Source organism: Erigeron canadensis, chromosome 1 (genome assembly GCF_010389155.1).
Source record: "Erigeron canadensis isolate Cc75 chromosome 1, C_canadensis_v1, whole genome shotgun sequence".
Classification (NCBI taxonomy): Eukaryota; Viridiplantae; Streptophyta; class Magnoliopsida; order Asterales; family Asteraceae; genus Erigeron; species Erigeron canadensis.
In genome coordinates, this window is record NC_057761.1 from 47302932 (window position 1) to 47313935 (window position 11004).

General features: G+C 37.7%; 1 protein-coding gene across 1 annotated transcript; it reads left to right on the forward strand.

The window, feature by feature from the left end:
* The first annotated feature begins 7223 nt into the window (after positions 1–7223).
* LOC122593750 (receptor-like protein EIX2) lies at positions 7224–10343 on the forward strand. The gene has a single exon (XM_043766198.1). The coding sequence runs from the start codon at positions 7224–7226 to the stop codon at positions 10341–10343; it is 3120 nt and encodes a 1039-aa protein (XP_043622133.1).
* Positions 10344–11004: the final 661 nt, after the last annotated feature.

An 11004-nucleotide genomic window follows, 5' to 3' on the forward strand; every position in this document is an offset into this window, starting at 1 on the left:
TGGGGTGCACCGGTATTGTTTGTCAAAAAGAAAGACGGTTCTTTCCGTATGTGCATCGATTATCGTGAACTAAACAAACTCACGGTGAAGAATCGTTATCCCCTTCCAAGGATTGACGATTTATTTGACCGACTCCAAGGTGCTCGTGTCTTTTCAAAGATTGATTTGCGGTTAGGTTACCACCAATTACGTGTCCATGAAGATGATATTCCCAAGACGGCCTTTCGTACACGCTATGGGCAGTTTGAATTCACGGTTATGTCTTTTGGGTTGACAAATGCACCGGCGGTGTTCATGGACTTGATGAACCAGGTGTGTTCGCCCTACTTGGACCAATTTGCCATTGTCTTTATTGATGACATCCTCATTTATTCTAAATCTAAAGAAGATCACGCCGAGCATTTGAAGCTAGTATTGGAGCTACTCTGAAAGGAGAAATTGTATGCCAAGTTCTCCAAATGTGAATTTTGGCTTGAAGAGGTCCACTTTCTTGGTCACGTGGTGAGCAAGGAAGGAATCCATGTGGACCCAAGTAAGGTTGAAACAGTGAAAAATTGGAGACGGCCCGAGACGCCAACCGAGATTCGCCAATTTCTTGGGTTAGCGGGCTATTATAGAAGATTCTTTGAAAATTTCTCTAAGATTGCCCAACCTCTAACCTTATTGACTCAACGCGAAAGAAGATTTGATTGGGACGAAAAACAAGAACAAGCATTCCAATTGTTGAAAGACAAGTTGTGTGATGCACCCATTTTAAGCTTGCCCGATGGAGCCGATGATTTTGTTGTTTATTGCGATGCATCCGGGAAAGGATTGGGTTGTGTCTTAATGCAACGGGGTAAAGTAATTGCTTATGCATCTAGGCAATTGAAGGTGCATGAGAAGAATTACCCGACACATGACTTGGAGTTGGGAGCGGTTGTATTTGCTTTGAAATGTTAGAGGCATTACTTGTATGGCACTAAAAGTGTGATCTATATTGATCACAAAAGCCTTCAACACATTTTCGATCAAAGTGAAGTGAATATGAGGCAAAGAAGATGGCTTGAACTTTTTAGTGACTACGATTGTGTTATTTGGTATCACCCGGGTAAGGCAAATGTTGTAGCCGATGCGTTGAGCAGGAAAGAACGGATAAAGCCAAGACGAGTTAGAGCCATGAGCCTCACCGTGATAAGGAGTGTTCGTGACTCCATCATTGAAGCACAAAGATTGGCAACTAGGCCGGAAAACTTCATCAATGAAGCATTACATGGCTTAGAAGAACAATTTGATAGGAAAGATGATGACGGGTTATACTTTGTTGAAAGGTTATGGATACCCGTTCTTGGCGGGTGGCGGTTAAAATTGATGAATGAAGCTCATAAGTCGGCTAACTCGGTTCATCCGGGTTCTGACAAGATGTATTTTGGCTTGAGAGACTTGTATTGGTGGCCGGGAATGAAGAAAGACATTGCTAGATATGTTAGTCAATGCCTCACTTGCTTACAAGTGAAAGCCGACCACAAGAAATCGCCCGGTTTGCTAGTTCAACCGGCGACACCGAAGTGGAAATGGGAAGAAATTGCCATGGACTTCATCACGAAGTTACCTAGAACGAGTCATGGTAAGGACACTATTTGGGTGATAATTGACCGGTTGACTAAGTCGGCTCACTTCTTACCCATCCGGGAAGGCGATAAATTTGACACCATGGCACGCTTGTACATCAAAGAGGTGGTATCTAAACATGGAGTGCCGATTTCCATCATATCCGATCGGGATCCCCGATATACTTCAAAGTTTTGGAAGGCGTTCCAAGAAGCATTAGGTACTCAACTCAACATGAGTACGACGTTCCACCCTCAAACCGATGGTCAAACTGAAAGGACGATTCAAACCCTTGAAGATATGTTACGAGCTTGTGCCATCGATTTTGGTGGCAATTGGGATGCACATTTACCGTTACTTGAATTCTCCTATAATAATAACTATCATGCTAGCATTGGTATGGCGCCATAAGGCATTGTATGGGAGAGATTGTAGGTCACTGGTAGCTTGGGCGGAAGTTGGTGAAAGCCAACTCATTGGGCCTGAAATCGTCATTGAAACAACCAAGGTGATCTCGCAAATTAAAGAGAAATTGAGAGTGGCCCGTGAAAGACAAAAGAAGTATGCAAACGTTAGACGACGTCCTCTCAAATTCGAGGTTGGTGATTTTGTTTTGTTGAAAGTGTCCCCGTGAAAAGGCGTAGTTCGGTTTGTGAAACGTGGCAAGTTGGGCCCGAGATACATTGGGCCATTTAAAATCGTTAAACGAATCGGCCCGGTAGCTTACCGATTAGAACTTCCTCAAAACTTGAGTGGAGTTCATAATGTGTTCCATGTTTGTAATCTTAGGAAGTGTTTGGCCGATCCAACACTTCACGTGCCTCTTAGAAATTCGGGTCGATAAAACGTTGAAATTTGTAGAGAAGCCGATAGAAATCTTAGAACGGGAAACTAGGAAGCTTAAGAACACTCGGTATACACTCGTTAAAGTGAGATGGCGAGCTAGACGTGGACCCGAATTTACTTGGGAACGTGAGGACTCTATGAAGGCCAAGTATCCTCATTTGTTTGACGAGTCTAGTTAGATTAGATTTCGGGACGAAATTCCTTTAACGGGGGAATGATGTAACATTCGGAATTTTTATGTGTAATTAACGTGAATTAAACTTGATTAATTTTGATTTAAGTCCTTGATTCTTGTGGCTTAATTGATTCTTGACCCGTTGAATCGAACGTGCTAAATGGTTGATTCTTGTTGCAAAAAAATGCTTTTAAGTGGTCAGATGAAGCCACTTTGGCTTTTGAAGAATTAAAACAGGTTATGACTAATGTTCCGGTTTTGGCATTACCCAATTTTTCCAAGAAGTTTATAATTGAAACTGATGCCTCAGGTAAGGGAATAGGCGCAGTTTTAATGCAAGATGGGAGGCCAATTGCATTTTACAGCCATGTGTTGGGTCCTCGTGCTCAATTAAAATCGGTATATGAAAGGGAATTAATGGCAATAGTGTTGGCAATACAAAAGTGGCGACCTTATCTTTTGGTCGAAAATTTAGTGTACTAACTAATCAGAAAAGTTTAAAACATTTGTTAGAACAAAGGACTGTACCGGGTGAACATCAAAATTGGATTGCCAAGTTATCTGGTTATGACTTTTAAATTAAATATAGACCGGGGAAGGAAAATGGAGTGGCGGATGCGTTATCATAAAGAATAGAAGAAACAGGCTTGTGTATGTTGTGTATGTTGTCAATTAATACTACTGATTTGGATCCATCTTTGCTATTAATACTTAAGAGTGATCCGGGATTGCTGGATATTATGGACGAATTGACTAAAGGAGCATCTGGGTATGAAGGTTATAAGGTAAAAGATGGTTTTTTATTTTATAAAGGACGATTGGTATTACCAAAAGGTACACCTTGGATTCAACGTTGGTTCGATGTTGTACATGGGGGGCGTAATGGGTGGTCATGAAGGAACTCAAAAATCATTTCAACGGATAGCTAGGGAATTTTATTGGGAAGGGATGAGACGGGATATAAGTCGTATGGTAGCTGAATGTGGAATATGTCAGCGTAACAAGTACTCACATCTATCTCCAGTAGGTTTATTACAACCCTTGGCATTACCATTCAAGATTTGGGAAGATTTAATGATGGATTTTGTTGAAGGATTACCTAAGTCAGGAAGGTATAATGTGATTTTGGTGGTCGTTGACAGGTTAAGTAAGGGGGCACATTTTATTGCACTTAGATGAATATTAAGGACTAGAAGATAAACTTGGAAAGCTAGAGGACTAAAGCTATGAAGACTGAAACTGGAGGGACTGCTTTTGCATACCTAGAGGCCTATATATATTCGCTACTGTAGATGGTAGGGTTCTTAACATTCCCTTTCCATTTTATGACTGTTGTCTCTCTTCTTTATTTTTGCAATGTAATATGCTTCCTTATTTTTGCAATGTAATATGCTGTTGTTGTTCACCAGATTTGGGGGTGTGTTCATCTTATATTTTCTTGTATCAAAACTATCTTTATTACCTATCTTTAATAATGAATATCACTTTCTATTGTGTTCTTATTGTTGAGTCATCAAGATTAAGATCTATGTTAGGTTCAATTAATTTCTTCAATTGGTGATGAAATGAATTCTTTCTTGACAGAGTTGAGGCATCTAAAGTATCTGGACTTGAGTAAGAATGATTTTTAAAAACAAGCGCCTACTCATGCGAAACCGATGACGAATAATGGTCGCCAAACTTTGGTTCTTCGACGAAATAATCAAGCATTAGAGTTTCGTGAGCTTTTTCCTGGTAACGTTCAATATACGTTCGAGTTTCGGTTGAGCTTCCCATGTCATCAAGCGAATCATAAGCAAATTGCAAATAAGGTAGTGTACTACTGGTAGATAACTCGAGAAGGTTGAAGGGAAGAAATAACTCGTCGGAAGAGGAAGACATTTTTGTGAAACGGTTATGATGTATATAAAATAATTTTAGAGAGTTTTTGAAAGAGTGGTGAATTATTTGATAAAATATGTGTGATATATATAAGTAAAGATTATAGGTATAAACTTTTTATAAATAAAATATGAAAATGAAAGTATGTTTCTCAAAGGCCGCCAAAAATCCATGTGTGAATTCAAATGCGTACAAACTAATGTCAAACATTCTCTACATTTAATGAATTCAACGTGTTATGCAAGTCAGTTTGTGAAACCAAATGTGTATAAACCAAATTCAACCCAATGAAGCGCCTACTCATGCGAAACCGATGACGAATAATGGTCGCCAAACTTTGGTTCTTCGACGAAATAATCACGCATTAGAGTTTCGTGAGCTTTTTCCTGGTAACGTTCAATATACGTTCGAGTTTCGGTTGAGCTTCCCATGTCATCAAGCGAATCATAAGCAAATTGCAAATAAGGTAGTGTACTACTGGTAGATAACTCGGGAAGGTTAAAGGGAAGAAATAACTCATCGGAAGAGGAAGACATTTTTGTGAAATGGTTATGATGTATATAAAATAATTTTAGAGAGTTTTTGAAAGAGTAGTGAATTATTTGATAAAATATGTGATATATATAAGTAAGGATTATATTATAAACTTTTTATAAATAAAATATGAAAATGGAAGTATGTTTCTCAAAGGCCGCCAAAAATCCATGTGTGAATTCAAATGCGTACAAACTGATGTCAAACATTCTCTACATTTAATGAATTCAACGTGTTATGCAAGTCACTTTGTGAAACCAAATGTGTATAAACCAAATTCAACCCAACGAAGCGCCTACTCATGCGAAACCGATGACGAATAATGGTCGCCAAACTTTGGTTCTTCGACGAAATAGTCACGCATTAGAGTTTCGTGAGCTTAACGTTCAATATACGTTCGAGTTTCGGTTGAGCTTCCCATGTCATCAAGCGAATCATAAGCAAATTGCAAATAAGGTAGTGTACTGCTGGTAGATAACTCGGGAAGGTTGAAGGGAAGAAATAAATCATCGGAAGAGGAAGACATTTTTGTGAAATGGTTATGATGTATATAAAATAATTTTAGAGAGTTTTTGAAAGAGTAGTGAATTATTTGATAAAATATGTGTGATATATATAAGTAAAGATTATAGGTATAAACTTTTTATAAATAAAATATGAAAATGGAAGTATGTTTCTCAAAGGCCGCCAAAAATCCATGTGTGAATTCAAATGCGTACAAACTGATATCAAACATTCTCTACATTTAATAAATTCAACGTGTTATGCAAGTCGGTTTGTGAAACCAAATTTGTACAAACCAAATTCAACCCAATGAAGCGGCAGCCATGATTTATTTCGGTTTCATCCAAACCAATTGTATACCCGTGTCCACACCTTCCCTCAACTTTCACAAAAAGGGTTGTCATATGTAAGACTCAACACAACTATTTATACTACTTTTGTTGTCTTTTATGATGTCATATATCTACTACTTTTAAAAAAACCTTTTTGTCGTCCAACGTGCATTTCAAAATTTCCCGCCTATAAAGACGGGGCAGAAAAATTATTTCGAGATTACAAATTTAGAATATTATTCTTATGATTTGTATTTATTCCAAATATTTACTTTTTGATAGGGGCAAAGTTACAAATATATCATTCAATATTTTACTTTTCCAAAATACCCTCTCTATCTATTCAATATTTACTTAAAATAACTATATTACCATTTCTCTCTACTCAAATCTCAATCAATCATTTTTTTCTCCCTCCTGCATAAATCGTTTACTCCTCCAATTCATTCAAAATCTTTTATCTCAAAAACCTTACATCGATAAATTATAAAAATTATATGGGTGTTCTTAAAATTTCATGCTTTTCCATTAGAGATGTCATTCGATATACTTTCGACAAATTTTTAAATCCTAGGGCGGAGCCCATACGGTTAAGGCATTTGGCTATCACACTCTATGACCTATCACACTTTATGAACCCTCACCATCTCACCGCCACACGCAACACGCAAGTACTTGTTCTTGTCTTTTTAATGGATTTCGTATATTAAATACGGAGTAGTAAGCAAGTCAGACGTTGACCCATATTATTGTCTTTTTAATTTTTAAGTCTTTCATTGACTTCTAAGTCATCAGAAGCTTCGTACTACTTGGTTCTGGGTCAATAATAACGTACATGTGGGTTTTGGCCCATGCATAATGTGGAAATTCACGAAACCAAGTCTAATCGATTATTGGTTCCGTAAAATATTAAATGACAAAAACCAAATAAATTATTATTTCAATAAATATAGTCATACTTTTCAAATATTTTTTATTATAAAGGAACAACTACCAAATTGCAAAATTCATGATAAATACTCTTTTTCGAAAAAATACTCAATTTGTTTTTTGACTAAAAGTGTTATATGAATATGATCTCAGTTAAGATAGAATAGTCTTTACTCGAAAAAGTTTAACTTCTTGGTTTGTAACTCAGCTCGTGGAAAATAACAGAAGCTGCCAGTGCCAATGACTAACGAATCTCAAGTTTAGTTTGTTATATATATAGCCATAGTCCCATAGTGACTTTTAATTCATTTACAAAATGATTAAAATGTACTAGTTTGTTTCTCATAACAATTAAACCCCATTTTAATTTCCTATTACTATTTCTATTATATATACTCGTATATACTAAACTCGGTTGGGGTTGAATCATTATGAATCAGCAGGGCATGGGTTTCCTTCTCACTTTCATTGTCATGCATTTTATTGCAACCTTAGATACGTCTTTGGGTGCTAGAAATACAACGGTTTGTTCTGCGCAAGAGAGAAGAGCTCTTCTCATATTCAAGGGAAGTGTCACGGATCAATTTGGAATGCTCTCATCGTGGATAGGAAATGATTGTTGTCAGTGGGAAGGAGTTCGTTGTGATATTGTCACCGGTAACGTTGTCGGTCTTAGTCTCAGGGGACATAATATCTGGAATTCTTACTACTTCCCAGAGTCTTTCCCCAATGATGATGATTCATTAGAACGTGAAGACTACTACTACCCACTCGGAAAAGACTGCTACTTAATTGGCGATGAGGTGAATTCTTCCTTGGCGAAGTTGAGGCATCTGAAGTATTTGGACTTGAGTGGGAATGATTTCAATAAGGCGATGATCCCTAACTTCATAGGATCCCTGAAACAGCTTAGTTACCTCAATCTCTCTAATGCGGGTTTTGGTCGAATGATTCCTCCCCACGTCGGAAATCTTTCTAAACTGGAAGTTCTTGATCTCAGTTCCTCAAAACAAGATCTCTTGGCAGACGACATGGCATGGGTTTTTGGCCTTTCATCGCTCAAGCATCTTGACTTGAGTGGAGTGTATCTTCTAAAAGCACAAATTAATCTCGACATGGTATTTCACATGATTCCTTCTTTAATTAATGTAAGTTTGAGTCACTGTAGTCTTACTAATGCTCATCTTGGTCCTCATCTCAATTCAAGTTCAAAACTTCCCAACATCCGACGCCTAGATCTTAGCAAGAATTATTTCAAAGCGAAAGAACTGCTTGTTTTTCTTCAAAACATGACTTCCCTCGAATTCCTTGATCTTTCAAATTCTGATTTTAATCTTGCGGGGAACCTTGCAAACTTGCTAAACATGATCCCATTTGTATCCGAGTTGCACATGTCGCATTGTCAACTTCAAAACGAGCATCTATCCACTACTCATCTTAATATAAGTACCCTTTCTAACATCCAACACCTGGATCTTAGCTCGAATTCAATTGAAGGACACTTTCCGTCTTTTTTAACAAGCATGACTTCCCTAAGAGTCCTTAATATTCGCATAAACTTTCTCAAATCATCTATTCCTGTCATGCCTAAACTTCAAAAGCTTGACATTTCTAGTAATTACTTCATGGACGTCGAGCATGTTGGAATTTGGAGACATTGTCACCTGAAAGAATTGAGGGTGTCGAAGAACAATTTAGGAGAAGAAATTATCGGTCCATCAAAAAACATATCTGAATGTTCCCAATATGCTTTGGAGGTGTTGCATTTAGATCATAATCAGTTAATTGGTTCAATTCCAAAATCTATGACAAGACTGACCAATTTAAGAGTATTGGATCTCTCGTCAAACAGACTGACAGGTTTAATCCCCGTATCTCTGGGGAGATTATTAGCATTAGAAGTACTAGATCTATCTTCAAACCAATTAAATGGGACGATTCCAATCACATTTAGGCAGCTCAGTAAAATCAACTTTCTAAATGTGTCTGATAACAACTTAGAAGGAACAGTTACTGAAGCCCATTTTGCTAATCTGTCGATGTTGAAGTCTTTGGACATGAGTGATAACATCAACGTGAGTTTATACCTTTTACCTGATTGGATGCCTCCATTCCAGTTGAGAACTATTCGACTCAAATCTTGCAATATATGTTGTGAATTTCCTCGTTGGCTTCAAACTCAAAGTGAGCTTAAGATGCTAGTATTGTCTAATACTACTATTACAGGACCACTTCCTTCATGGCTTCTAAAGATGCCCATCATTCCACACTTAGATCTCTCTCACAACAAACTCCGCGGACCATTAATAAATCTTCCTACCGACCCCCCTTTCAGCGGGTTTCAAGATAGATATAAAGGATCACTACTTCTGCGGGATAACCTTTTCAATGGGACAATCCCGGAGTTGTTGTGCAGAAGGACAGCTCTGGAAGTTCTTGAACTTTCCGGAAATAGGTTAGCCGGGGAAATTCCTAAATGTCTAAAGAATCTGAAAAAGTTGCGTGCTATGGCATTTAGTTCAAATGAGCTATCTGGTGTCATTCCTGCTTCTATTGGTGATAATTCATTATTGTCATGGTTACATTTGAATAACAATAGTTTTACTGGAGAGTTACCTCAAGAGTTGAGGAATTTACAAGACCTTTGGATCTTAGATTTGGGTGATAATAATATTTCTGGAAGGATACCTGAATGGATCGCAGAACTTACAGAATTGATGGCTCTGAGGTTACATAAGAATAACTTCACTGAAAGAATTCCTTCCTCTTTGTGCAATATACCATGTCTCCAAATTTTGGATGTTGGCCAAAACAGCTTAAGTGGACTCATCCCTGGTTGTCTCGGAAGACTTCCAGGGATGATAAATGCTCAAAACTGTCGTCATCATATCTATTCTGAAGAAAAATTGATGCAGGGTGTGAAAAGAATTATAAGCACCTATTCAAGTATATTGCTGTTTCTGTCTAGCATTGACCTTTCAAGCAATCAACTGGTTGGACAGATACCTGAAGAGCTAACAGCTCTTTCTGTGTTATCAAATCTCAATTTGTCTAGTAATTATCTAAGTGGGAGTATTCCAGATAATATTGAAAACTTGAAGAGTTTGGAGTCTCTTGATTTCTCAGACAACGAGTTGACCGGGATGATCCCTCAAAGCCTGTCTAAATTGGTGTTTTTGGGCTATCTGAATATGTCACACAACAACTTGTCAGGACCAATTCCAACAGGGCCTCAATTGCAGACCTTCAATGAATCATCATACGCTGATAACGGAGATCTATGTGGTATTCCACTGCCAAAGACTTGTCCCACAACAACCAAAAACTATGACCAAAAAGTTGATCAGCCAAAGAAGAAGGCATGGTTTCATCAGTGGGACATAATGTCAGGTTTTGCAACAGGTTTTTGTGGGGTTATTGGAGTTCTGTTGATCAACAAGACTTGGAGACGAGAGTTTTACAGGTTTGCCGACTTAATCATGGACCAGATATATGTTGCGGTGGCAATAAAAGTGAACAAGATAAAGAGACGAAGAGAAGCCGCCGCCTAGCTAGCTACAGTCATTGTGGAATAAATTTGCTTGCATTTTAATACAGTCCTTAATTGTTCTTTTTATGCTACTTGTAAGGTATTTGTAATTTGTAATGTGGGTGTTTTGTGATAATAAGTTGTTAATTACTCGTATATATAAAATGATCTTTTTGCGCTTAGATACTTGTAGATCTAAAAAGAGGAAGAAAGATTATGAAGACTCTGGCGGTGGTAACAAAGTTAAAATCACATATCTCATCTTAATATAATCATCAACAATACCCCTAAATCTAAATTTAAAAAAAAAAAAGAGAGAGAGAGAGAGATGAAGAAGAATCTGGTGATGGTACCCGGAAGCGGTGGTGGTCGCCGGCGGTGTTGGCTGATGATGATGGTGCTGGTGTCAGCGTTGCTGTGCCACACCAGATTGATGGTGGTTGGTTGATAGCAGTAATAGTGGTCTACTGGTCTTGAAAGATAGAACTTTGAATTTTCTCACAAAAAAGGTAGAAAAGGTACAACTATGATATGAGTGTGGGCCTGTGTGGTTGAACTACGCTATACAATTACGAATTACTCTTTTTATTAGAATGGCAGGATACAATTACGAATTATGAATATCTTTTCCAAAGGTTTTTTTTATAAATTACACATAAAATATTACTGTACTAATCATGATC

Bases quoted from the DNA above. Each gene is read 5' to 3' on its own strand.
- LOC122593750 (XM_043766198.1), top strand. From the start codon at position 7,224: ATGAATCAGCAGGGCATGGGTTTCCTTCTCACTTTCATTGTCATGCAT.